Here is a 27222-nt window from a genome sequence, read left to right as displayed (position 1 = left end):
TTTTGTGCCCTACATGCCTGCTCAGAGCAGGTCCAGCAGCACGGAAGCGATGCCCTCGCCCCCAAATCCAGCAGCAAAATGCCTTTCCCCAACACTGCCACCATTCATCTATTGCAGAATGCTCTCAAACACGGGAAGATGGCGGACGCTCCCCAAACTACCGCTGTAGGTGCTGAGGAAATAACACCAGAAGCGCCCAGCAACTCCATTCCTTTTAATCTCCACTTCCATCCCTTGAGCATTACATGTAGCAGCAATGAGATCAAGTGCATCTTGTTCAAATTAGCAGCCACCCATCCTTTTGCTGTTGACAGCATTTGCATTAGAGGCAAACCCTCCCAGCCACCCCAAAACCGCCATGCCTTGTGAGGTGCAGGCAGCAGCAGGCAGATCCCGCGGCCGGCCCCACTTGCTTGGCCTCCCCATCGGGGGGGGACCTCGATCTCCAAGCTGGGACCCAGAGGCTCCTTGCAGGCAGAAGTTTGGTTTCCCAGACTGTTCGTCAGGGTGGCAAACACACCCTGGGCACTTTCTAAATAATAATTAATAAAAACAGATAGGAGGAAGGTGACAGCTGGAGAAAGGGACTATGTAAAGAAGAAGAGGCTGCGAAGAGCCCATTGCTTGAAGCAGGACAGAAGACTGATGCTCTAGGGCTCGGCGAGGCCCTAGGAAAAGAGGCCGGAGTTCACAGAGGGGTGGCTTGCGTCCCCCTCCGCAGCTAACGAGGCTGCGTACAGCCCAGCCCATCTTTCTGCCTTCCCTCCTGCCATTATCCTGCCCGCCCAGGAAAGCTGCCTGCAGCCTGGTTATCTCTCACGGGGCCTCACCCAGGACAGGAGCAGGCTGGCCAGCTCTTAGGGCTGCTGCCCTCAGCCCTCCAGCCCTGTGCAAGTCCTACCGCGTGCTCCCCAGCACGGCCCTAAATGCAGCCCTGAGCCCCCCAAAGTGCTGGGGGGCTGCACCAGGTCCGTGTGTCCCCAAGGATGGGGCCAGCTTGCTTTTGGGGACCACAGGGTGCGCAAAGCCTTCAACTCCCTCTCTCCTGCCCCTGACCAACTCCACCACAAGACCCAAGAGGACCGATCACTGGCGGTATATTTGTATGTCGATACAAATAAAACCAAAACAAAACCCAAAAAGTAACAACAAAAATGTTTCTCTGAAGAAGAGCAAAATAGGAACATTTACAAATACTTCTGGCTCTGGCTTGGATCAAGTTAATGTTAAATACAAAAAAACCAAACCAAAACAAAAAAAACAACCAAAAAACCCCCACCCCCCCAAGATTATAAAAAAATAAGAATATACACATTCAAAGAGCTTATTACAGTATAAAGTTACTGAGGCCCATGCGCTGCCAGTCCCGGCTCCCCGGGTGGCACGGAGGGGCTGGGGGCCAGAGCAGCCATACCCGGCGGGCACTGCTGCCCCACAGGTTGGCTTGCCTCCTCTGGAGGGTTTTGGCTTTTTTTTTTTTTGCTCAGCGTTTTTTCAGCCCGTGACTCACCACAGGGCTGGGCCCGCGGGTTCCCGCTGCCGGCTTGGGAAAGCCGGGCAACCCAGAGAGCCGGTTGGTCCCTGTGCGTCCCCATCACCTCGTACCTAGTGACTCCCACGGCTGCGCCCCAAGGGGCAGGGGACGCCCGTGAGCTCCTCACCCCCCGGCCAACCCGCCTGCCGTGGCCAAAATCCTCCAGATCCCCATCCCGGGAGCAGAGCTGCCCTCTCCCAGCAGGAAACGAGGATGGGGAAGATGAGACAAGCAAAGCGGGGGGGATGCCGCCGAGCATCCATCCCCATGCCTCCTGTGGGATGGGCATGGGAGTGGGTACTGGGTCCCAAGGCTGCCTGTGAGGAGCAGGGGGGGCACGAAAGGGAAAAAAGAAGCAGGGGGAGAAGACAAGACAGAGCCAGGACCAAACTCACCGCTCCAGGGATCACAGCGGTGAGACGGCAGGACAGCGGGGACCCACAGGAGCTGCTAAAAACGGGTGCTTGTATATATGTCTCTATATAATAGCCGGGGTTGGGCACAGCGAGGATATATTATATACACACATACATACAGACACACAGACTTAGTGGCAGGTAAGACTGACGTAGGTGCCTCTTCCTAAGCCCCAGGGCAGGGGCAGGACTGGAAATACATTTCCTAGGGCTTTGCAAAGCCCCTCTCTAGATAACATTTTTAGATGGTCCCAACAAAAAAAACCAAAAAAACCCCAAAAACCAAAAACAACTCGAAGAGAAGAAAAACCACCTCCCCAAACAACCAAACCCCCCCAACAGAAATACCACGGAGAGGAGCGAGAGCCTCTTCCCGCGCCGTCCTCCACCCCCCGGCGAGCGGCAGCCACCATTTGGTTTGAATAAGGCACAGTTTGATAGCAGTGCTAATAGTCAAGGACGGGCAGCTGCCTGCTTGCCTGCTGCCGTGTTCCAGCACCACCGTCCCAACAGCTCTGCCGAGTCCCGACGGGCACGGAGGCGGCTCTGGCAACCCTGGGAGGATGGGAAGAGGTGTGTGGGGGGGTTGTCTGTGGGGAGGCAGCGGGTCTCAGTGTCCCGGCGAGTTCTTCTCCTGGCCGGCCCGGTTGTGGTTGGCGAGCAGCAGGCCCTCGCGCTGGGCGTGCTCGAGGACGGCAGTGTAACAGAAATAATACTGCTCGGGGGTCTGGATGCTGAAGGCGCGCTGGGTCCGCATGCGCAGCACCGTCTGGTAGATGTTCAGCGTGCCCACGTCCTGCAGCTGGGACAGGCAGATGTCTAGAGCGCAGAAGGTACCTGGGGACAACAATGGGGACGGCGTCAGCTGCTGAATAGCCATCGCTGCCCCTTGCAAGAACCGGAGCGGGGCAGTGGTGGTCCTCGGCCCCCCACCAACCTCCCGCACGCGACCACAGGCGTCGGGAGAAGCGGGGCAGAGACTTCTCCCAGGTCCGATGGCTGCAGAAGGTCCTGGGGACACGCGTCCTGGGTCAACTAGCTTGCAAATGCACCGTTGGTCCCTGGGATGGAAACGTCCCAGGGAGGTTGGACGTGCCCCACCACCACCAAGACCTCCAGCCCAGCAGTGGGGTTACCCCGTTACCTGTCCTGCCGATGCCAGCGCTGCAGTGCACCACGATTGGGGGTCCCCCAGGGTGACCCTTGAAGCGAGGTCCCAGGGCGCTGACTGCCACCCTCTGCTGCTGCTTCACGGCCCCCAAAAAGTCGATGAGGGTGGCCGCAGAGGAGGGGACACCGTAGTCTGGCCAGCTCAGGTACTGGAAGTGAGACACCAGCCGCCGCTCCCTGGTCTGGGAGAAAACAGAGGGTTTAGACCCTCTCCCTTTCTCTGCCCCTGGCCAGAGAGGACCTCCAGCACCCCCGTGCCATCCCCTGGCAGGTGTCTGCGGCCACGCACCTCTGAGCTGTGGATCTCCAGGATGCTTTTCTTGTAATGGTTGAGGTTCTCCACGCCCAGGTTGGTGATGGTCAGGGCCCCGAAGCACACCTGGAAATCCTTCTCCAGGGGCCAATACTGGCCGCACTTTCTCCTGCCTCCCTCCTCCAGCCTGAGAACAGGAGAAGGACAAGCTGGTGATGTCCTCCTCGCCCTGCTAGGGACATGTCCCATGCCACCCGGCCTTGGTCCCTTGAGGATCCCACAGGGACCAAACAGTCCATCCCTGATGTGACGTCCCCACCCTGAGGGGCTCTGGCTGGGACCACGGCTGCCAGGTCACTGCAGAGAGCACAGCGCTGCTCATCCAACAGCAAAAACACTTATTTTGCAAAGAAAAACAGGGCTGTGCCCCCATCACGAGCACTCACCGGGTTGTCATCACGATCACCAGGACGTTTTGCTCCCACACCATGCGCCAGAAGTCACCATAGGTGTTTTCCAGAGGCCCTGCGGGGACAGCCCGTAAGTCAGCACAAAACCTGATGGATTTGAGCAAGCCCCTTCGCCCGGCAGCCTCCGCCAGCCCCCCTCACCCTCCCCGGGGGACCACAGCCCCTTCCCGCGGGGACCGACCCTGGTGTGGATCCATCAGCCCTGCCTGGAGCTGCCATGGATTGCCCCCCCTGCCCCAGCATCGAATCCCTGCGGCTCAGCACCAATCCCCCCTCTCTGCTCCCTGCTGCTTCATCCCTGGGCAGATGGGGCAAAACCAGGGGCCACATTAGGGGCAGGAGGAGGGGGCTGCCATCGCCGCTGCTAGCAGGGGTCTGCTCAGCCCAGGACCTGTTTTGTGGGAAGCAGCTGAAGGAGGATGGACCCACTTGCTCTCTCCCAGGAGAAACCGCTCACAGGATGTCCCCCACCATGGCCAGTGGCCGATGCTGGGCAGGGAGGTGAAGCCCACACATGCATCAGGAGCAAATGAGCCCCTTGGTGGCTCAGGCCATACCCTGAGTCCCGATGTAAGCGTTCCTCTGCTTGTAGCCGTCCATGAAGCTCGCGTTGATGTAGTCGGTCAGCTGGGGGGGAGAAAAATACACACAGCATGAGCCCCTCCAGAGCCCCGTGGCCAGGACAGCTGCGTCAGCTTCATGTGGGACCCCTGAGTTTCTATCCCAGGCTGGCTTACCTCCGGGCGGCTGTACGGCTTCGCCAGCTTGACGCGGGTTTGGTCCAAGCAGGGCACATCCCCGTACCGGTTCTTCTCCTGGTTGTAGGGTGCCCTGGGAGGCAGGGGAGAGGGAAGCAGGGATGTCTTCCAGGCAGGGAAGGAAAGGCAGCATCCCTCCCTCTGCGCAAGCCTCTGGCGCCCGTAGCCTGGGCTCTGCTGCCATCACCTGGCCAAAGTTTCGGGAAGCGGAGTCCCGGCCAGGTCCTGTCCCCGCTGTCCCCTGCCCGGCTCCCTTCTACCCCCGGGGGCTGCCGGAGCCACAAAGGAGCTGGGGGTCTCCATGGCTAACCCAAAGCACTGCACCCCAAAGAGGCAGCTGGGTGGCCACCAAGCAGCAGAAGCGGGGCAGGGGGGACCCGGCTTTTTTGGCGCGAGAGACGGACCCCCACGCTCGCCCGCACTCGGCTCCTTCTCCCCGACTCACAAAGAGCAGACAAAGGTGCCGGCTGGGCTCCTCCGCCGAATATCTTCGTACTCTTCATAGATGCCCCGCTTCTGCTTGTGGCTGACGTGATCCAGCAGCTCCTGCAGGGTGACGGACTTGGGCCCGGGGACGTGGACGGAGCCATTATCTTTGGGGGCCACCAGCGGCACCAGGATGAGCTCGTCCAGGGGGTCGGGGTGCCCGTTCTGCTGGGGCAGGAACCGGCAGTTCCAGCTTAGAGGATCCAGTTTGAGGGACCCCCCGAGGTACTCGGGGAGGCATTCCCGGGGCAGGTGCTCCTTCAGCTCCGACATCTTCACCATCTGCACCTGCAGGAGGAAGACGAGGGGCAGGGGTGACTCCAAGAAGGATGGAGAGGGTTCACTGGGGACAGGGACAGGGATGCCAACCGTCTGGCACAATCCCGATGGAGCCCAGGGATTTCCCCCAACGGCGTGGGGGTCTTCCCCCTTTTTCCCCGGCACCGGGAGGGCACCCAAGGGAGCACCAGCAGTGGGGCAGAGGCTGGCCCCACCACGTACCCAGGGTGGGAATCCACCCTGACACCCAGCTCCAAATTTGCAAGTGGCTCCGAGCCCCTACCAAAAGCAGAGGGGCAAAGTCCAGCCCAGGGAGACGTCAGGCTGGAAACGGGCTCTGCCAGCAGCACCGCTGACGCTGAGGATACCAGTTTAGGTATTTTTGGCTTTGCCAAATAGGGCCTGAGCCCAGGTTTTTAAGATTCCCTTTTCTCCTGCGTGCTCAGAAGAGGTGTCCTTTCCCTTTAATCATTTACCACTGCCTCCACTTGCACCTGCTGGCAGCCTCACCACAGAAGAAGAAATCAAAGGCGATTTCAAAAGGGGTTCAAGATATTTGCTGAAAATACCAAAATAGGTTGACGACCCCTATGAAACAGACTGAGAAAGCCTCCGTTTCCCACGGATTTGGGCTCAGCAGCTTCCAGGGGATGGGGCTGAGGGGCACAAGCTGCCTACACCATCCTGTCCCAAGAGGAAAAGAGCCTCTGCCCTCCCCACCGAGGGTGCTGTGCCGGGGGGGGCCCGCACTCACTCACCCGCTCCCGCAGCTTCTCCTTCAGCAGCAGGCTGATGATGGAGTAGGGCACACGAAACCACATGGGCGCTCCCACGATGAAAACCTTCTTGAGCCGAGCTGGGAAGGCACCCTGTGGGCAGGAGGGGGTCAGATCCACACCGCCAGGGAGGAACCGGCCCCTCTCCACGCTCTGCCGGGGGGGTGACACCTCCCAGCAGAGGTGACAACCAGCAAAGGCACCCCGAGACGGCAATGCCGCACCCAAAGCATGCCTCGCACGCAGCCGGCGGCGCTGCTTATTTTATGCTCCGATATGGAAACAAATGATTTCCTTGGAACTGAGTAGGCAGAGGGTTTGGCTCCACGGGAGAGGTGAAGCCTGAGAGCCAGGGTTTGCGCGGACAACACACCCCAGCCAATATTTACTGTTATTTCTTTTTTCCGGAGAAGGGAGGAGGCACAAAATGCCAAGCACGATTAAAAAATAATTTGCATCTGTTTTCCCAAAAGCGCTGCCAGCAGCTGCGAGAGGAATCCGGCACGGGGACAGCTGATCCCTTCCCACCCGCGGGTCCAGCCTGGCAGGCTCCCAATGCCTTCCTGAGGTCCTACGGGGCTGGAGCCAGTGCTCCTCAGCTGAGATGTGGTCAGCATTGGTCTGGTGTGAAAATTTATGCCAAAACCACAGACTTCACATACTCAGTGAGCAAGTGGCCATCCCTGGACTCCGGGTCACCCCTGGCCGTTACCTTCAGCAGGTTGAGGATCTTCTTGCTGAGGTCCAGCTCGAAGTTGGTGTACTGCGAGCCTGCCATGTCATAGATGAACACCAGTCCGTTCCTCTGGGTTTCGAAGCTGAGAGAGGGGAAAGAGCAATGTCAACCCCGCAATATCCAGCTGCTCGGTTCCTGCATGAGCAGATCTCCCCCACGCTAACCTCATCTTCAGCTCGCTGACCCCCAAAAATCCCCTTCTGTGCTTCCAGAAGGACTCACGGACCCAAAGCTCGCTTCTGCATTTCCCAGCTGCTTCACCACCTCTTTCTACAACCCTTATTTAAGCCCAGCTCATGTCTGAAGCTTGTCGCAGCTGCATTGCCCGTGATGGGCAAGTTGAAAAACAGAAAGAGCCCAGCAGGATAAATGGGACATCCCGGCTTTATATTTGTGGCAGGACTCACGTTACATCTCGCTAGCGGCTGGGCTGCCTCCTCCCTGGCCGAAGCCTGCAGGAATCAGTCTGCCAAACTGAAACCTGGACGTGGGCAGGGAAAGGCTGTGAAGAGCCTGGTTCAGGGCTCGGGGGATTTCATTCCCCTGCTGAACGCCTCCATGGGGATGACTGGCTTGAATTCAAACCAAGGGAAGACAGGGAATTTCAAGCCACAGGGAGCTGTGACCCCTTCTCTCCCCTAACTAGAGATGGGACACCTGGAGGCATGCAGACACTCAGCCACAATTTCACCTTCAGGAATTCACATTCACTGGCGAGGCAGCACATCTTTTCCCCACGAAGCCTTTCGGAGGGATTTTATCAAAACCTCAGCGAACAGCAGCATCTCCCTTCGCCCCTGGGAGGGAAGGGGCTCCCTGGGGACCTGCCACCATACGACACAGTACCCCAGCTCACCTCTCCACCGCTCGGTCCAGCAGGTAGAAAAGTGCCTGGAGCACGACGTGCTGCACGCTCTTGCTGGGGTGGTGCAGCTTGGCCGTGAAGAGGGCGATGGAGGCTCCCGAGGGGTCCCGCACGCTCTAGCAAGGAAACAGGGTCAGGCTCCCGTGGCACCCGAGGACGCCCACGTGGAGCAGAGCCGGGATGAGCTGCCCGGTTCGGGTAACTCAGGGCGGGGGGATACCCCCACCTACCAGAATGGTGAACTTGCCACTGAGCAGCTCTGAGCGCAGCGGCTCCTCGTGCGGCTTCAGCTTCACGATGCCCTCCTTCAGCCGTGTTTCCTGCGGGCGGGGAGCCAGTGTGACGGCCAGCACGGGCACCCCAGCCCTCCACCCACCATCGTGTCCCCATGGGGCACTCAGCCCTCCAAGGGAAGCCCCAGCGGGGAAACCTCTGCTCCATGGCCCCACTTTCCAGCAGAGGATTGCAACTGGCTGCAGCACCACAACCCCCAGCATAGGGAGCAGCAGCTTTACAAAACCAGGACGGGAAAGGTATATATATATGCACATATATCCTTTACATATGGGGAGATGCTCTGCAGGCATCACACACCAGCCAGGAGGGCACCCTGCGAGCATGCACGCTGCTCTCAGTGGAGGGGAGGGGACTGGGGTCGGCGAGATCTCCATGGTGACTCGCCTTGGCTGAAAAAGGATTTTCCAGCCGGATAAAACTCCTAAGGGAGTGGGAAAAAGAAAAAAAAGCAGGGGGAGGGTCGTCCCTGGGCCCAGAGATCTCTTGCAGAGCAGGAAGCCCACAGCTGGGGGGGGACCAGGCCCCGCTCTCTTACCCGGTAGGAGTGAAAGAGCTCGATGGCCCGCAGGACGTCGAACTTGCGGGCCATGAGGAACTTGACGGCCACGTTCCAGGAGAGCGGGGACACATTGTACTGGCCAGTCCACTTGTTGATCTCCTCCAGGAACTGCTTGGTCGCCTGTGGGAGAGACGAGGGGTGTACAGTGAGATGGGGTGCGAGGAAGAGGAAGAAACTCCTGAGGAGCATCCCTGGTCATGGTCCTCAGTGCGTGGGCAGGGGCCGAGCACGGCTCGGCAAACCCAGCAGCTCCTTGGGGCGAAGCAGGGAGCTCTACAGCACGTACTGGGAAAGGGGGTAAAAGTAGCGGGGATGGAGACGGAGGGAACGCCAGTGTGGGGAAGGGAGCAAGTGGTAGGAGTGCTGGCATTGGAAAAACGGCCTTGGGGCTGGGGGAGACTTGTGGAAGGGAAAGGGGGAGCAAAAGGAGGATTTTACAGGTGGCAAACTCCCCTTCAGACAGAACGGCCCCGGCACAGCAGGAACCCATCAGCTGGCAGTGGCCTCCCAGGGCTGCAGCTCCACCATGGAGCAGCGAACCTGGCCGTGTGAACACAAGTACTGCCACCAAGGACTGACGCTTTGACGTGCTACAGGACACGGACCAGCTCACCCAGTAAGGCCGGTTTCACACGGCTGCAGAAGACCAGACAAGAAGGGTTCAGTCCAGGAGGGTCCCAGGATGCTCCCACTGCTCCCCACAACCCATGGTCCCAAAACACACCAGGGGCAGCCCGCACGAGCAGCCCCTCCTCCCAAAGCACCAGCACGGCATGTACCCGAAACCCTGAGAAACCAAGAAACTTTTCCAACCCTAGAGCTGACGGAGCAGTCGCAAAACCCAACCTGCAACCTCCCAGCACGCTTAAAGCCCTGAAGGTGAGCAAAACAACCCCAAAATGTATTATTTTTACTAGCTATGTTTGCAAGGTGGGCTTGGGGTTTCTTAACGCCCATGCTAACGGAAGCAGCTTTGCTTTCTGCTGCGCATTGACCCCCTGTCCCTTAGAGGAGCCCCAAGGGAGACAGGGCAGCACAGCCTAGCCTTCCACCACGTACAGCTCAAAGGATGCGGGCAGGATGGAGGGAGTCCCCGAAACGCCCCGCTCCCACCCAGGCACACCCCAAAACAGAGGAGTTTCCATCCTCGCAAGAGCGGAGGATGGCGATGACAGCACAAGGAGGAGGAGGAGGGACAGTGAGCACCGAAGGCTGGCTCCCGGAGCAGGGAGTGCAGGCAGGCGGCGGTGTTGGATGTCAGGCAGCGGCATGGAGTTACTGAGAGCTATTCAGCCAGAAAAGCTCGTCGGTGTTAATGACTTCCGACGGGAGGAAGCGAAGGGCCGGGGTTTATCGGCAGCGTGAGGCTCGACGGGGGCAGTGAGCCCCTCTCAGGGGATGAGCTGAAGTAGCCTGGCTTGTCCAAGGGGTCTCTCCGCAGCCTGCCTGGCATTGCGGCAAGCATTCTCGGAAGGGGTACCAGCTCGCGCGGCTGCTGGAAGCCACTAAGGGCCAGCCCAGACCCCCAGCACGTCGCAACCAGAAGCTCCCTAACTCAGTATCGGAGTCCTGCAGAGCGGCTGGGCAAGCACCAGCCAGGAGGGAACTCGTGGAATTGGGCTGGATCTGCTGCCAACAGCGCTGGGAGGAATCTGAAAGCGGATTTCAATAGCCCAGCTCCAAGCTCTCACAAAAATCCCCTTTAAGCATTGCAAGCCCTCCCGGCACGGCAGCGTGCCACGGTCAATGGGCTGTGGCTTGGCAGCCGGATTGGTCCCCCCATCTCTGCAACTGTTGGCGGCAAGGGACTGGAGGGGAGCGGGAAAAGCAGGGAGCAAAGGAGACAGGGTGTTATACACCCCCCTGCCTCGCATTCCCACCTCCCAGCCAGCAGCTGGCGGCAGCTTTCCCTGGGAGCCGCACTTACGAGACGCCTTTATCCCCACGGCTTCATCTCCAACAGGCTCCGCTTTGCCAAAACAAAAGCAACTCTTTCACGGCCCAAATTTCTAATGATTTCTCCTCTATTGAAGAGGGATGGGAAAATAAACGGGGCAATACAGAAACCGTCTTCAGCCTTAACACAACACCCACATCCACACATATGTATATAGAAATGTATCCTATCTGTAAGCTAAGATGGGGAACCTCACCGGCTGTACCCCCACTTTGCCAGGGAGTCCCCTGGGGCCCCCAGCTGCCCAAAAGCTAGGGCTGGGCTGGAGATGCAAATCCAAAATAACAGCAGAGGTGCTCCTTCCCCAGCATGTGCAGGATGGCATGGGGATGGGGACGAGCACCAGGCACACTCCCACTGCCCTCGAACGGAGACCAGAGCTGACACTGCAACTTGAGATGGTGAAAGATGCCCCGAGATGATGGAAGGGATGCCTCGAGGGGCACGGTGGCAACGGGGAGAGGATGCAACACGTGGTTCAGGTCTCCTCCCTCAACATCTAACCCTTCAGGCATCATGCAATCCCACTTCCAGCATCCATCACGAGGGATGCTGGTTTTTTTTGCAAGGGGGAAGACCCAGGAGTACAAGCGCTGGCTTTGCAGGGCGGCTCAGCCACGAATTCTAGCTTTCCCCTGATTTCTCTGGGAGCAAAACAAAATCCCAAACTTACCAGTGCCGACACTCAACAGCAGGCAAGCCAGGAGTTACCGAGCTGAGCACCAATACCAGCCGTAGCTCTGCCCCCCTTACACGCTCCACCGGGTCTCATCATCGTTTCTGGCCCCGATCCTACACGGATTTATACAGGTGTTGAGCTGAGCACAGCAGGGATCACTCCTCGTGCTGCAAACGGAGCCCGTGACCCAAAGCTGCAGCAAGCAGCCCCGTTTCTGCAAGCAATGGCAGCGCTGTGAGCAAAATTGCCCGCAGCCGGGTGTTTTGAACAATGCTGGTCTTTGGAGCGCTGGCGTCATCAAAGTCCCTGCTTCGCTGTGCCAGGGCAGGGTGGTGACAAAGCCACCACCGCAGGAACACGGGGGCTCTTCAAGCCCTCCTCCCCCGGGCTGCACAGGCAGCAAACCCACCCTCCTTCTTCAGCCCGGGGTGGGAAATAAGTCCTGTGAAAATCACAGCTGGGCTGAAAACCCCCAAGGAAAGTTGGTTTAGCCCCTCTGGTCCCTCTGGGATAGGCTGGGGAGGGAACTGTGGAGATCCTACGGAGCAGGAGATGTCCCAAGGCTGGCAGGGACAGGAGAGGAGTGAATTCCCCCCTGGCTTGCTGTCAGTAACGGCGGAGAGCAGAAAGAGCGGAGGAAATCCTGATGGTCCCGAGGAGGACGAAGGGGTGGCAGGAAGGGGATGTCCCAGCCCCAACCAGCACTTACCCGTGAAAACAGAGAAACCGCCACTATTTTGACTTCCAAGCCATTGAGGGCAGCACCAAGGGCAGCCTTCCCCCACCCTAGTCTGATGATCCAAACCTGGAGCCATTATTGCAAATATCCCTTCACCTTCTCCATCCGATATTGCCGCACAAGCCAAATGTCTTGGAACCCTCTCCTGGGAAGCCTCCCTGCCCGAGTGGGGTCTTCTAAAACCCCATTTGCCAGAAGCTTTGCCCCTTCCATGACACATATCACAGGCACCTGTGGGGACACGGGGCACGAATGCCCCCCACTCCTTGAGATTTTATTACCCTGGAGACAGCAGTACCGCTCCCAGGAGCGGCGCTGATGAGAGGGAGGTGTGATGGAGGAGAAAGCCCGAGAGAGCTGCATTTCCCGAGCACCAGCGCGGGCTGCGGGACAGACTCTTCCAGCTCCGGGCGAGCACTCCCTGCGGGGACACGGGGCTTTGGAGAACCCGAAGGTCTGCGTACCACCCCTCCTAATCTTCTCTGTATAAAGGAAGGATGTTGCGGAAATGAAAACCGACCAACCAAACAGAAAACTGACCATCTGGTCCCTTTCGCCTTCTCCTTGCAGCCCCCCGAGGCCAGCAAGTTGGCCGACGCGATGCAGCACCCTCGGCCAGCCCGAGCATCGCCGCGGGACAGAGGGGAGCCCGGCTTCGAGGCAGCCTCTGGCAGCGCGCCCAGCATCCCTGTCCGGCGGGAAGCCCGGTGGAGGCGGCTCAAGGCGCGGATGCAGAACCGGGTGGGCATCCCCGAGGACGAGGACGAAGGAAGGGAGAACTAGAGATCGCTCCCGCCATCCAACGCGCCCCAGCTGGCTTATCGGCCCCGTTCCCCGAGCCCAGCAACATCCTCCCGCGGTGACGCAAGGCCGGCGGAGGAAGCCGGGACGTCACGGGAGGCCTGGGGCGTGGGAAGCGCGTGCACACGCATCCCCACGCCAGCTTGCCCACGGTTTGGGGGGGGGGTGGGGGGGGAGGCCCGTAAGGACAGGCCACCGGTACCCGGGGACACACACACACACCAGTTTGGGGGCGCGTTACACCAACGCCACGCTGCAGCACCCCAGCTCGCCCTGACACCTAAGGCACAGGCCTTGCAAAGGCCTTTGGGGTGCGCACTGTGCGGAGATGGGGAGATGCGGGCGTGGGGGGGGGTGGTTGCAGATAGGGCTTTCCTTGGGGAGAACCGCCGCGCTGGGAAAAAAACCAGCCCTGCAACCCGGGGGAGCTAAGAAACGGGGTCCGGCCCGGCCCGGGGAGCGGCGGAGCCCGGCCGCAGGGAAGGGGAGCCCGGCGGGATCCTACCTGCTCCTCCTCGGCGCTGAGCTCCGCGGCCATGCTGCGCGGCGCGGCCCCCGCTGCCCCCGCCGCGCCGGACCGGGCCGGGCCGCGCCGGACCGGAGCGGAGCGGGCCGGGCAGGGCCGAGCCGAGCCGGGCTAAGCGGCGGGCGCCCCACCGGAGCCCATCCCCGGGGGCCGGCGGCACTGCGGACAACCGGCCCCTCCCGGCCGCCGCCGCAGGCTCGGCGAAGACGGCTCCGCCCCGGGATCCCCGCCGAAAGTGCCGAAAATTTTCAAATAAATTAAAAAAAAAATAAAATGATCTCTCTATCTCGCAGCCGCCCCCCTCCCCCGGGAAGTTTCGCTCGCCCCGGGGAAGCGCCGTTCGGCTGGGCTGGGCCGGGCTGAGCTCCCCGCCCCGCTCCGCTCCGCTCTGCCCCGGCGGGGGCGGCGGCAGGAAGCGGCCGCAGCCCCCTCCCCTCGGCTCGGCCCGGCCCGGCCCCGCCGGGCGGCGGGAGGGAGGCGGGCAGGCGGCCAGGGACGGGGGGGGGAAGGCGGGGGACAGGAAGCCCTCCCCGGCCGGGATGGAGATGGAGGAGCCGGCGGAACTCCGTTTCTCTCCGCTCCGGGCCGGCTCGGCTCTGCCGGGAGGGCGTCGCGGTCCCCGGCATCCCCCGGTTTCGGTTCCAGGCCGGGGCAGGGGATAGCGCTGCCGAAATGGTGGCAGGCAGCCCTGCCTGACATCCAGCGGCGCTGCCTGCGAGGGAGAGGAGGGTAAGCCGGGAGGCGAGGAAGGAGCAGGAATGGAGGAGAGCGCCTGAAGAGCCCCCGGGCTCTGCCTTCCAGCCTGGGACACCTTCGCCCCCAGGCTTACGAGGGACCTTCGAGGAAACGCCGAGGCCGTGCTATGTATCTGTGCGAGCCCACGGCCAAGCAAAGCTCCCCGGCGCCCAAAATCAGTCTTTTTTTTTTTTTTTTTTTTTTTTTTTTGTCCTGGATGGGTACTGTACCTCCAAACTGCGTGAGCAGCGACCCCAGGACAGGAGCAGTCAGCCTGCCCCAGGGATCGGCTCCCCGGAGCAGCCTCGCCTCTCCCGCCGGCCTTTCCCGGCAGCTCGTGGCAGCGGCATCCTCCCTTGCCGGTACTTCAGCCTCTGCCTCGCAGCCTTTCCCCACGGGCAGGAGAGACAGGCGTGCGTCTTCCCGCTGCACAAAGAGGCACCTGGGGTTTCCAGCCGTTTCTTTGCTCTCCCTCCTCTGTGATCCCTAAATTGCATTCCCTGGCCAGGCACAGGTGTCAGGGCCTGGATGGAGAGCCCCGATGCTCCTCCGGAGGGGCCACCGGGAAGAAGCGGGGATCCCGGCTGGGAGCAGGGCCCTGTGGTGCACAGCAACCGCCCCACCGAAAAGCCAAACCCCGGGACCGGGGGACATTTTGTTCAGCTGAGGAGGACTGCGTTGGCAACGTGCCCACAGCCAGAGCCTTTGCACCTAACTCGGAGAAAATGGAAGAAAGGGCAGAGGCAAGGGGCTGGAGGCGGGCTCGAGAGCTGTCTGTCCATCCGTCCTCCAGAACCCCAGGCCACATCTACAGGTTGAGCTGCCCGCTCAGTTCTCCTGCCCTAGACTAAATTTAAGCCCCTGGGGGGTGACCCCTCCTCAGTCGCTGCCGAAGCTGCCGCCCGTTCCAGCTGGGAGCAGGGCAGGGAACAGCTGGGAGCGGGATCGCACCCAGCAAATAAAATAGTCGCAGCAACGAACTGCGTTGGCCCCGGTGACTTCCGTTTAACACCCTCTCTCCAAACACAGCCTTTCGTTTCCAACAGGAATTGTAACGCAAATATTTATTTCTCCAGCCCAGCTCGTGCTTTTAAAAGGGAAACTATGCGGCATCATCTGGAGCCGGTGGAAAGCTACAGTTGCTTCCCTCTTGCTCTCCTCCATCGATCAGAGCAAGCAGCTGAAGGCAGCACATCTTCAGCTGTATTTTCTCTCCTGCCCACTCCCTTCCCTTGGCTGGAAGACCTTGAAAGGTTGCTGTAAGGCAGCAGGGAGGCGGTAACCTGAGCTGCAGCTTTCTCTGCCCTAAGGGATGCACAAATCTTACATCCAGATGCCCACCTCCGGGTTTAATTGCCTGACGGAAGGAAAACTACGCTGATAGGAGGCTGGATGCGGTCTCCCAACTCGGGCTCTCCTTGCAATCCTCTGCCAGCCGGTGAGGCCAAAGCATAGGGGGAACCCGCAGCTGGAGCAGCCCAGAGCCTTCGAGGGATGGGGAGGACAAGGCAGTCCAGGTGTTTGTTCTCTTCCCTCAGGCCAGTTGCTTCACATGCTAAAAAAAAAAAAAAACAACCCCCCCCCCCCCCCAAAAAATCCAAACCACCACCCAAATACTAACAATAAAAATAACAAAATAAGCAGCCATTTGAAAAGGACTGCAGCATGTTCAGCTGCATCGGGGTGCTGTTTTCTCCCCTCCTGGGGAGGGGGAGCCAAGGCCAGCCCCCTCCCACATCTAGCTCTGGCCGCAGTTCGGACAGTTCCTGCTGCCCGCTGGTATAATCAATAGCGGCCGCGCAGCCAATCGGTCGCACACAGCCCACGCACTTGGCACAGAAACAAGTGCTTTTCTGGGAAAAACAGGGGGTGCGAGGGCAGGATACAAGTGCCCCTGCTATCTGCAGGCAGCCATCCCTGCTCTCGGTATCTCCTCCTGGATACAGGCCCTCCTCCAGGGGCATTTTCATAGACGGCTGGAAGGAGACTCCCCAGCACTGTGTTTAGCCTGATATTTCATCTCCCCCCTCTGTGGAGAGAGCGGTCCCTCTCTGGCCTTTTAATCTCCCTTCTGGAAAACAGCCTGGGGATGGTGAGTACAATCCTTTCATCCCCCCTAAAACCAGGGAAAGGCAGCAGCCAGTCCTTGCAAAGTGGGCTTGGGCTGGGATAAGAGGGGCAGCGGCGGGGAGGGTCTAAAGCACCTCAGTGCGTGGAGGAGAATCAGACCCACACAAGCATTTCCTCCGCTCCAGTTAGCGCTGTAACAGATTTCTCAATCCCTATTTGGGAGGCGCAGCACGCATCCGCCCTTAGGTAGCAGGAAGACGCTCAAGAATTTGTCTTTCTGAGAAACCTTTTATTTGGCACAATCAATGCTAGCATTTTTCAGAGCGAAACCATTCCTTCCTCCCCCTACTGAGAAAAGCCTCGAGTACAGGCTTCTGCCGCGCTTGCGCCGCACAAAGCTGTGCTTGGAGGCAGGGCCTGCTGTGATGCAAGGAAATGTAGTTTTTCTCAGTAACATGTGGGTGTGGAAAGCCCTGCCTTTGGATTTACAGCAGCCTGCTGCAAACTTTTTGTTACTAGAAGCGAACTGACCACAAAACTTTCATTGAGAAGGCCTTGGTAAACAGCTGGATCAAAGGCTGAAATGCCCTGATTGCTGGGGCCGGGGAGGTGGGGCTGCCATTGGGGCTGGGGTTATGAACAGCAGCTGCACCTTGGAGGTCTGAGCACTTTCCTATGCTGAAGCTTTGCCAGAGACTTTAACAGAAGCAGGGTCAGGAGCTGAACGTTCACTTCCCAGCACACAACTGCCTTAGCAAAGAACCAGACAATCCTGTTAAGGCCTCACAGAAGCCCTGGCAAAAAAAAAAACAACCAAAAAACCCCAAAAAACCCCAAACCAAAAAACCAAACAACAACAACAAAATCCAGCAGCACTTAGAGCAAGATATTCCACTTTCATGCCCTTTAAACAAAACCAACCATCCTATCATTACCTTTGTCCCCCTCTCAGGGAGGGTGAGTGACAGTAAGAAGCGGGGAACCTTTTGCTTTCTCCTTACCCAACCAGTCTGTCCCAGCAGCCTAATTCTCCATCTGGCTCACTGCTTCATCCAGAGAGTTTGCTGGCTGAGGGGTAGACAAGTGTTCCAGCTCATAATGTCCATTCCTTGCAGCCGCTGCACTGCTCGGGTGACCCTTTTCTGCTGCCAGCTTTTTAATCTTCTTGCTCTCAATGATCTGCTGGAGCTGACGCCCAGCATAGTCTGGTTTGGCAGTGAGCACGGTAGTGGGGACGGCAAGCCCGAGGATTTCGGGTACCATGTAAGGCCGGAGCCAGCCCACCAGCGGGGTGCTGCCGGGGGTGTAGTGGGTTTGTTTGTGATAGAAGAGAAGTCCGTCGACCTGTAAAAAGGAAAAAGAGAGTGAATGAAAGGCCAGAGCTGGAGGCTTTTGCAGGTGGATGACCGAGTGCCAGACGACAGCACCGCTCTCCATTTACAGGCCAAAACTACCAGCTGGATCATTTTTCCTCAAGCAGTGCAATAAATAGCGGAAGGGAAAGAAGAAACCTGCAGAGCTCCTGCCCTGAAAGATCGGTGCAAGCCCAGCAACTGCCGGATGGGTTTAAATCATCAAAGGCAAACAATTTCAGCCTGATGTCGGCACTGACCAGTACTTTTCCTCTGGTTGCTATGATCCCATTCTGCAGAAAAGCCATCAGGTTTCTGAATAAGGCAGCACACAGAAAGGCCATTTTACTGGATTAAGGTTATTTTAAATAATACATTTGGAGAGTAATTAGTCAGAGCGCATGACGCCAAGGAGCCCTGATTCGTAACGCTGCTAAAGCTCTTTCAGCTGGCTTATGCAAAATAAATTCTTCATGTTTCCCAAGAGAGAACTTCTTCAGCAATCAATGACAGTTAAGGGCACTCAGGACTTTGAAGGTTTAGGCCCTAACTCTTGTGCTACTATTTCCACGCTCTGCAATACTGCAGCTGGCTGACGTTTTCCCCACTTCCCCACCATGCTCAGGGATTTTCACCCCCCATCTTCCTGCGCTTCCCAGGAGTGCACTCCGCAAGGTTAGATCCTGCTGTTGGGCTGACTAACGCTGGAGGTGGTGCTCCCCTTAGCTCAGCCTCGCAAGCTCTTAAAAGGCCATTTGGCTACGAGTGAGAGTAGCTGAGTGGGCAGAAGAGATGAGAAAAAGAGCCCACCTTGGGCTGAATTGCTCCCAGGCCCCTCCTCGAGCCTGCAGCCCCCAGAATATATACAGCAGAGCGGCACATATATCAGCAGTGAGCTAAGGTGTCGGTGAACCAAGTGGATTCAGGTGATTTCAGCTGTGGTGCTGGACTGTGAGCCAGGCTGAGCAAAGAGCAGCCTATGTCCATCTCTATATCACAGGTCCTAACTTCCAGCAGAGCGGGTAGAGCTTCTTGCACTACTCTGTCCATAATTTTCAGTCACTGTTAAGATCTTGCAAAATAATCCCAGAAAAAGGGGGATTCCTGGGCTAGGAAAATATAAAACCAGAACAGTAAATGTCATGATGAGCTTGTGTAACCCTCTGGATATCTAAAGTACAAAGCTTTTCCCTCCCCCTGCCTCCCGGGAAGACTTGGGAAGAGCCAGATTCTGCGGCACTGTGGCACCACGCCTGCACACCCAGCCCATCCCTGCAGGTGCGTGGCACTTGATGAGCAACGGGGATTCTCCGGCACCCACAGGAATGTTTTGGTAAAGATCAGAGCCTGGACAGGCTTCTCCTTCCAGACCGCTCCGAAGATCTTCTCCAAGCTAGAAAATTCAAAGATGTTCAGCCTGATGGAGAGTTAGGTCAAGTTCTTTCTTCCCCTGATTCCTCTTAAGTTATTCCCATATTCCTTCCAGTTTATTTAATTTGTTGGCTCGGTCCCTACCCTGAGTCACCACACTGACACCAGCCACATCAGAACAAGGGCTGACACTGTCCCTAGACGAACGAACCTGATGAGAAACTGGCCTGACAGGATTTCACATTTCAGACTGTGCTTTTCAGATTTTAGGTGCTTAACAGCACTCCCATTCCTTCACACCGGGGTTTCTCAGAGACTTTGGTTCCCCCTGCCTTCGTGGGAACCTGAATCTTGTTTTACTCGGATCTGCAAGTAGGACAGTAGCTCTGATGATCCACTCCAAAAAACACTTCAAATTCAGTGCCAGTCAACTGATCCAAAGTCCACTGAATTAAGTGGAAAAAAAATTTCCACTGAATATAGCAGATCAGGTCCTAAGTCTAAGGTTATAGATTAACTCTGAAGACCCAGATCTGAAAGCACTGACCGCTTTTGTTGCCACCACACGCATGAGATCTTTGTAAGGATCACAAGATGCTGGGCCCAGGCATAAGACCACCTCTGTTATACTGCACTACCTATAGCAAGGCTGTATTTTGCCTTCTGCAAAGTTTATTTCGTTTTGTGCCGTTGGTGGAAGCTATTTACAGGGATTTCTTGGGCTCCCTCTTGTGGCACATCACAAAGGGACCCACGGTTCCCTTCATTCCTGGAAGCGGCACCACGGTTTCTGTGGGGTTACCGGCTGCTTTGAGCCAAATTACACCACGTTTCACTTGTTGGGGTCGCACCCTGACGTATTGGCCAGAGAACCTGGGGGGGAAAAATCGCAGCTGGATTACAAGGCAGAGTCTGATCAACTCCATCTCCCTCCCCCGGCGTTTCGCAACAGTCTCCTTCACAGGCCAAAAGTTTTCTGCTCCGACCGCAGTGGGGCAATACTCCTCAGCCTTTTCTCGTGGGGGCAGATGCCTCAGGAAGGAAAGAAGCTTTTTCAGTAAAGACAGGAAGGACTGTTTCTACAGAGGCACTCAGAGCATTTGTAATTGAGCAAGTCAGCTGTAGGAAACCTGGGATGCCTTCTCAGCACTCCCTGATCTGTGTTGGGAGCGGGGTCTGGCAAGACCAGCAAGGGACTGGGACTTTCCAACTCTCTCGCATGACTGTCCTGGCTTTGACAAGCAGAAGGCAAAGTCAGCCCCCACAGCCAAATTAGCGTCCCTTAAATTTAAACCTGCACTTACGTTAATCACTAACTTGGGCCAGGAGTGCACAAGAGACACATCCAAAACACTGTGGCTTTTGGCTTAGCAGGACAAGCGACCCCTGTAGAGGCTGTTCCCCATCTAGGGCTGAGACTGGGCACTCCGCAGGAACTGCTGCAGCCACTGGAGGAGCTTCTGGCTCCCAGATGTTTGTCACTGACACCATCCCAGAATGCCATCACCTCCTCCATCCTGTTCTGCTTCAGTGCCAAGTCAGCCAGGGCAGTCAAAAGCAGCCTGTTTTCACGAGGGCCTCCGCCTCGCTGCTCACAACCACACAGAGCTGAACTGGGTGGCACATCGATTTGCCTGTCCTGCCCTTCTCCCACAGCAGAGAGGCCTGAACAGCACAACCTACTTCTAAAGCTAATGAAGCAAATGCAGGTGTCCTGTTCAGCCGCTCTTGCTGGGGGAATGGCCACCTCAGAGAGAGCCAAGAGCAGCAGGAGCCAAAGGCAGGAAGCTGCCGGTTCTGTACCAATGCAAAAAGCAGAGTTTGCACTATCCCCTCCAGAAGATCCAATAGCGGTATAGCAGGAGGACAGACTCACCTGAACCCTTCCCAGCCATTTCTGTTACAGTCACCTGCCCCCAGCTCCAGTATGTCTCAGGTGCCCACCACTAACACCCGAACCCCTCAGAAACCATCAGGAGCTTACCACCACCCTTCTCTTTCCTCCCCACAAGACACAAGATAGCTGGATGCCTTGCACACAGAGAGATGGAAGTAGCTAGACTATGGAAACACAGAGCCTGTGACAGAGGTCAGAGAAAGACACCACTCTGCCCACCCCGCAGACCTCTTGAGAAACACCACCGCATAAGGGAGCACACCGCAGAGATCCTCACGCCATCCCCACACGAGCCCACCCAGGGCAGCGGGCAGTACCAGCTTTGGCCCTAAAAAGGCCAGCTGTCCATCACACTGCCTCATGAATGTGAGCTACGCTGCTTCTGGAGGCACTCTGGGTGTCCGCATCAACCCTCTCTTCCCCAAGGGCTCTTTCAGACAACAATCAATGGCAGTAAAGGCAGCCCAAACACAGAGAATGCTACGGTTTAACTGTTGCTAGTTAGTTTGTTTGGGTGCAGCCTGTACCTGGTGACAGGGTAACAGATCAGCCATGTGCATAAAAGGCATCCATCCCCAACGCAGCGCAGCTCAGCAAGCTTCCTGCAGGTCTCGGGAGAGCACAGTTCCCAAGTGAAGGGGATGCACCTCTCTCCAAGCACTGGCAGATGCGCAGTGGGGCTGTCTCTAAGGCTGAGGTCCAGGCCGCCGCCTGCGTGTTCTCACCTCGAAGGGGAAGTCCATAGCCAGCACCTTACACAGGCTGTCCGAGGAGCAGGGGAAGTTCTGCAGGCCCACAAATTTGAACTGAAAGAGTAAGAGAGGGTTAGAGGAGACAACTGCGTGGCCTAAAGCCGAACAAGTCACTGAATCGAGCACTGGTGTGGAGGCAGCTAAGAAGGAAGAATTTCCCCCAGTGCAAGATCCAGCATGAGAGGCAAAGGGTGAGGGACAGGTGTCAGATAAAGTAACCAGAGAGGAAATCTCAAGCAGGGACCACATCGTTAAACTGCTGGCCTTCCTGCCAAAGGGTATCGGGGGGCCCAAAAGCACAAACAAGCTCCAACGAGGATTAGACCAGCTCCTGAAATTGAAAGGCAGGTCCCCTGCTGCCCATTAACTCCATGGCTGATGAAGTCAGAGGGAACATGATAGGTATCTCTCATTTCTTACTCTTTCCATAGCGACTGGTCTCTGCTATTTCTATGGGTTATTGGGACAGACATACCTCTCATGTGATTCCGAACAGCAATTTATAAGCAAACCCCAGATCTAGAGACAAAACAACAGGACCAAGCTGTCCATCGGCACCCATCATATCCCACTAGAATAACTGTGAGTACTTGCATGAAAACCTACAAAAATCACCCTAGCCACCAGAAAGGATGGGGTGGGAATGGTCATTAAGAGATAATCCCTGCTCTCTCTTCAGCAACGCTGGATAAAGCACATACATTGCTGCAACTTTACAAATCTCATTCCAGAAACAGAAGATGACCTTTAAAAGAAGACCCGTGGATTGCCACCACGATGCCTAGACAGCATGGAATCTAGAATGCCCAGAATGATCTATTTCAGGTATTTTATCACCCCAGTTCCAAACGACCCCCACTCTGGCATTTAATGAGAGATGCAGATGGCAGAGACTCGGCGCACAGCTCCCAGACGCTCCCGATACCTTTTTTTCCAAGCATCTAAGACTGCAGGAAGGACTTTTCAGTAGAGCTGACCCTGAGATGCTCTTTTAACCAAAATAGAAAATTATGACCTCTGGGCAGGATGCAAAGCAGACAGACGTCTGCTCCAGGCTGCTGGCTCAGCCAAGCAAATCTTTCCACCCAGGAAATGAAAGCTGAAACGACCCCCCCTTCATTAGGTAGCTGTCTTCTTCTGGATATTCCTGTTAGACTCAGAACAGGATGTTCTCCAAATACAGATACCTTCACTGCTGGCACAGGAGCAGTCATCCCCGTTCATGACCCATCTGCTCAACGCACAGGATCTGCGCTGCGTAGCTGTGTCTGAGCATACACTGGGGCTACACAACGATTAGGTCCTGCTTTGCAAACTGTGCTCCATCAGCCAGGCTGCTAAGTCTCTTATGTCTGTCCCCCAAAATCACCTTCCAAGCTGCTGTGGATTCTAGGTCTGACCTCCATGCATAAGTCTTCAAAGGAAGACTTTTTATCCTTGCTCAGCAAGGGCTCTGGGTGGCAATCTGGCATCCATCCCGACAACTTCAATCATTAGTTTAAGCAGGGGGGAAGGCTAAAGCTTTATGAGCCTTTCCCCTCGCCTTGTGAGCCCACAAGACTACGCAAAAATAAATCCCATTGTAGTCAGGCTGCCGACCAATGCTGGCCCTGTAGAAACCACACTCATTTTCCATTCTGTTTCAAGGGAAAGCTAAAAACAGCATGGAAGTTAGCTGATACCCTGCAGTCTGATCTCCCTCAGCACTTTGGCTGGGGAAAAAAAAAAAAACCCACACTCATTTACAATATTCAGTGGTTCTATTTACATCCTGAACATGGCATCCCATTTCATCAGAAGTACACTTTGAAGCCTGATCTGAGGGGGCGGGGGGTGGGGGGGGAAGCTTCCGCTTGTGAGAGAAAGTGCTGAAGCCTGCTGAACAGGAGAGCTTACCCCCCATCCTCCTCCTCCTCCTCCTCCTCTCAATTGAAAAGAACTTACTGGATTAATCCTGCTTTTCTCTCCCAGCCCTTCCTCCTCTTGGATCTTTGAGGAGAGCCAGAAGAATCTGAAGTCAGTCTGTGAAAGGAGGCAGAGACTTAATGACTATCCACCACACATCGCTGATCAGCACCTGCTGAGCGTCTCCATTCCTCTGCACTTGCCCAGGAGATTTACAAACTCAGCTTCACCTGCAGAGCCAGACAGCACCCCCAACTCTTCCCCTGATACCCCCAAAAGATGTACCCAATTATTCCAGTAGCCAGCAGCCCATAAGCAGTGAAGATGCTGGTGCTTAGACAAAACACCCATCCTGCTGCATAGCAAGTGGGCTATGTCCAGTGCTGGCTGCAAAGCAGCTCACAAACAGGGAACAAAAGGGAGGGCAGGGCAGAGGGGGGAGGTTCAGTACCTGGCAGTCATAAACAGGGTGTCCTCTCCAGCACATCACGTCGAGGATATAGTACGTCTGCTTTGCCTCATTGTAGATGCAGTCCAAGATGCAGTACACTGTGCAAACAAACACAGGGCAGTCCAGACATGCTCCAGAAGCTGCCTAACCCAACAGGCAAATGCCCGATCAAATGCCCTGATGTAAGGCTGCAAAGCGCAGAGGGATCCCCTTCTGCTAATAGAAACTGCAAACACAAAAATCCTTTAGCTTGAGGAGTCCAACAAGGCTACAAAGGTACCAGCCAGAGGCAGAGCAAGCAAAGGCATGCTTCAGAAAATGGCATTTAGCGAACAGTAACCCCTCCTCAGGGCAAGAAAGCAACTGCAAGAGGTGTTAAGAAAGACCACACTGTACACAGCTCTCTGTCGGAAGACAGAAACGATGTTGAGGTTTAAGAGAGTCAGTTAACCAGGCAGCTAATTAAAAGACATTATCACCTAGCATAAAGGTTTCTGATATTGTCCACGTCTACTTAACCCCAGAGATGTATGAACAGGCCTGAAGCTAGCTGCCCCCAGCACCAGAAAAGGGCACAGCTCCGGGACTCGGCGGGAGCTGGAGGAGCAGCACCAAGCCTGCTGGTGCACACACTCACAGGGAGAAGCAGGCAGTTCCCCTCTCTCTATCCCAAAAGCCTCATCAGACCATTACCTTTCTCGCTCATTGAATTGTGCCGGTTCCCCCCCGGCAGCAGTGATGGGAACCTGTTGACACAGAAGCCACTCTTGGTGTAAGCTGCTGTTGTGCCCTGTGAGGAAGTGGGAGAGAAAAAAGAAAAAGAAAAAAAAAAAAAAAAAAGGTCAGGCAAGGCACATGGGCCAGTCTTACATTGGCTGGGCAACAGGTACAGGTCCTTTACCAAATGGTGACACATCACCACTGCTGCTACTTACCCTGGACGCCACGACGAGCGCCCTTTTCCCGACAGGACACACCACTACAACCCACTCCTGCTCCAGATCCAAGGGGACATCAACCAGCCATTCTGACAGCATCAGCTAGGGAGAAATCCAGGAAAAAAAAGTAATCAGCTAGTAACAACTCTCCTGAAGTTATGGAAAACTCACAGCTCAAGGATAAAGCAAGAAGGTTTCAACTTGGCTTCAACGGCTACACTAGGTGCTTCAGAAGCAACTTGCATTGCTCGACACCCTGCATTACAGCACCAAAGGGGCCCTGCTCCTTCTCTCTCGCCAACCTGCGTAACAGACTCTCTCCCAAGTCATTCTCTTGCTTCCCAGCTGCTGCCTAAGCTTCAGACTACAGCACAGGGCTCACAGTCCTCACTGGGGCACCTCTGTGCCTTGGTCTCCACTCCAGCACTTCATTTATTTATAAATACGTGGCAGAGCTTAGAGATTCCTGAATACCAGGAGTAAAGAGCCCAGACAAGATGACCTCTTCGGAGACTGCCTGGCTGTGGTCACCTGCAAGGCTGCATGCCTTTTAGGACCAATATGGCAGCCAAGGCTGATAAAACCCATCAGCTGATGTTTCTCTTCCTTCCTGGTCTCCCGGACACAGGGAGAGATGGATGTCTTTAACTGACTGCTGCACAAAGGGATACCAGTGCTGCTAGCTGAGCTGAAATCTCCCAAAGTGCGCAGCCAAGCCATCTCCACCTGTCCTCCGTTTGAGCGCAACATGTCTCAGGCAGACCCAAGGCACGGTTCCTCACCGAGCACCAAGCCAGGCAGGACACGCTGTTCTCAGGCCCACACAGCCACCGCCACAGCTGCTCGCTGTGCCCAGCCCAGCCTCACCACCCCACATCCCTCACCCTGCCCTGCCTTCACACCCGCACCCCGTTGTGGGGAAGCGGGCAGCCGCCCACCTGATTGGCATAGCGCTTGGGCAACTTCTTGCCAGCATCCACATCCATCTCCTCTTCCTCCGCATCTTCCTCCTTCTCCTCGCCCTCGCTCTCCACCCCTGCCCAGTCGTCCTCTGCCAACCTCCTGGCATGGTTCACGTAGTCCAGCCGCCTCCTGGAAGGCAAGAAAACAGCCCGGCTTGCCCCTCCGCGGGAGGCAAGGCCGCCAACCCCCGCTCCCTACAACCGGGCCCTTTCCACAACCCCGCCGCCCGGCGGGCCGGGCCGGGCCAGGCCCGGCCCTGCCCGCCCCCCAGCCCCCAGCCCCAAGGGGGACTCACTCTCTCTGGAGGCGGAGGAGGCGCCGGCGGCGCTCGGCCTGCCCCGGCCCGCCGCGGGCCTTGTAGGCGGCCAGCCGGGGGTGAGGACCGGCCGGGCTGTTGGGAGCCGCCAGGACGGCGCCGGCCGCCAGCGCCGCGCTCAGCTCCTCCATGGCAACGCCCGCCCGCCCGCTCTGACGCACTTCCGCCTCGACGGCGGAAGCCGCGGGGCCGCCAGCGCCCCGCTGCGCCCCCTGGCGGCGCGGAGGTTCCGTCGCCGCTCTCCCGGTGCAGCGGCGGTGCCGTCCCGTTCCGTGACTCAGTTTCCCCCTCAGCGCGGCAGCGACCGGGAAAAGCGGGGCACGGACACTCCGGCCACGGGCGTGGGGGACACGCGCGGGCAGGGAAAAGAGGGGACCACCGCGGGGTGGGGGGGGAATACCCGCCACCATTCCCGGTCAGGGAGCAGCCGGTACCGGCAGCCGTACCCCGTCCGTCCGCTTCCCCGGGCCGGCTGCCTGCAGAGGGCAGCGTGCGCCCTAGCCGTGCCGCTCGCCGCGGCTCACCCCCCCGTGCGTCACGGGAGGCCGGCGGCCACAGCCCCGCCGCCGGGCAGCAGCACCGACATCGCGCAGCGGCAGCGGGCGCCGACACCGGAACCGGGCGGCGGTACCGACAGCGGCCCCCCCTCTCCTCCTCCTCCTCCTCCTCCTCCTCCTCCTCCTCCTCCTCCTCCTCCTCCTTCTCCTCTTCCTCCGGTCCCCTGGCCGGCCACCGCGGCTGCGCTCGGTTCCCGGGCTCCCCCTCCCTCCGCCGTCCCCACCGGCACCGGCAGCCGCCTGGCGGCCGCCGTTGCGGCGGGGGCCGGTCCCGGTCCCGGTCCCGGTGGTACCCTGCCCCTACGGAGCCCCTTCCCCTCCATCCTGCGGGAGATTTGGGGGATTTCGGGGGAGGGGGGAAAAAAAACCCCAAACCAATAAAAACCCAAACCCCAAACAACCCAACCCCCAAACAACAAAAAAAACAACAAAAAAACCCACCAAACGCCGGGAAAGTCGGCCCGGAAAGGAATTGCAGAATCCCCGGGCCGGGATCACGGGAGGTTGGGCTGGGGCTGGGGTCGGTTCCCGGCGCTTTCCGCAGCCGCCGGCTGGAGGAAACCGGGGTGTCTTATCCGCAGGAGCCCCCCGAGAAAAATCGCTTTGGATTTATT

General features: G+C 57.4%; 2 protein-coding genes and 1 long non-coding RNA gene across 6 annotated transcripts; 1 reads left to right on the top strand and 2 right to left on the bottom strand.

Annotated features, from left to right (window-relative positions):
* Positions 1-200: 200 nt before the first annotated feature.
* On the bottom strand, positions 201-14039 carry PTPN9 (protein tyrosine phosphatase non-receptor type 9). Of its 2 annotated transcripts, none has more exons than XM_075045626.1 (13): positions 13281-14039; positions 8576-8719; positions 7974-8063; positions 7735-7859; positions 6855-6960; positions 6125-6235; positions 5047-5375; positions 4581-4674; positions 4401-4470; positions 3820-3898; positions 3410-3560; positions 3095-3302; positions 201-2787 (listed from the first exon to the last, which is right to left on the bottom strand). In XM_075045626.1, the coding sequence occupies exons 1-13, from the start codon at positions 13311-13313 to the stop codon at positions 2561-2563; spliced, it is 1767 nt and encodes a 588-aa protein (XP_074901727.1). In that variant the 5' UTR covers positions 13314-14039; the 3' UTR covers positions 201-2560. The 2 variants fall into 2 exon arrangements, with proteins under 2 accessions (XP_074901727.1, XP_074901728.1); XM_075045627.1 differs by lacking the exon at positions 13281-14039 and adding an exon at positions 12515-12833.
* Positions 14040-15432: 1393 nt separating this feature from the next.
* SNUPN (snurportin 1) lies at positions 15433-26492 on the bottom strand. Of its 3 annotated transcripts, XM_075045629.1 has the most exons (8): positions 26031-26492; positions 25711-25864; positions 24770-24874; positions 24528-24624; positions 23835-23932; positions 23423-23500; positions 21452-21532; positions 15434-17450 (listed from the first exon to the last, which is right to left on the bottom strand). In XM_075045629.1, the coding sequence occupies exons 1-8, from the start codon at positions 26459-26461 to the stop codon at positions 17130-17132; spliced, it is 1365 nt and encodes a 454-aa protein (XP_074901730.1). In that variant the 5' UTR covers positions 26462-26492; the 3' UTR covers positions 15434-17129. The 3 variants fall into 3 exon arrangements, with proteins under 3 accessions (XP_074901732.1, XP_074901731.1, XP_074901730.1); XM_075045631.1 differs by lacking the exon at positions 21452-21532 and having other exon boundaries at positions 15433-17450; XM_075045630.1 differs by lacking the exon at positions 23423-23500 and having other exon boundaries at positions 15433-17450.
* Positions 15951-24846, top strand: LOC142039212 (uncharacterized). Its single transcript, XR_012652840.1, has 3 exons — positions 15951-16128; positions 22210-22303; positions 23450-24846. It is a non-coding gene; the product is annotated as an uncharacterized LOC142039212 (long non-coding RNA).
* Positions 26493-27222: the final 730 nt, after the last annotated feature.

The sequence above is a fragment of the Buteo buteo genome, chromosome 13 (assembly GCF_964188355.1).
Source record: "Buteo buteo chromosome 13, bButBut1.hap1.1, whole genome shotgun sequence".
Taxonomy (NCBI): Eukaryota; Metazoa; Chordata; class Aves; order Accipitriformes; family Accipitridae; genus Buteo; species Buteo buteo.
Note: the sequence above shows the minus strand (reverse complement) of the source record. Positions and strands in the feature narration are given on the sequence as shown.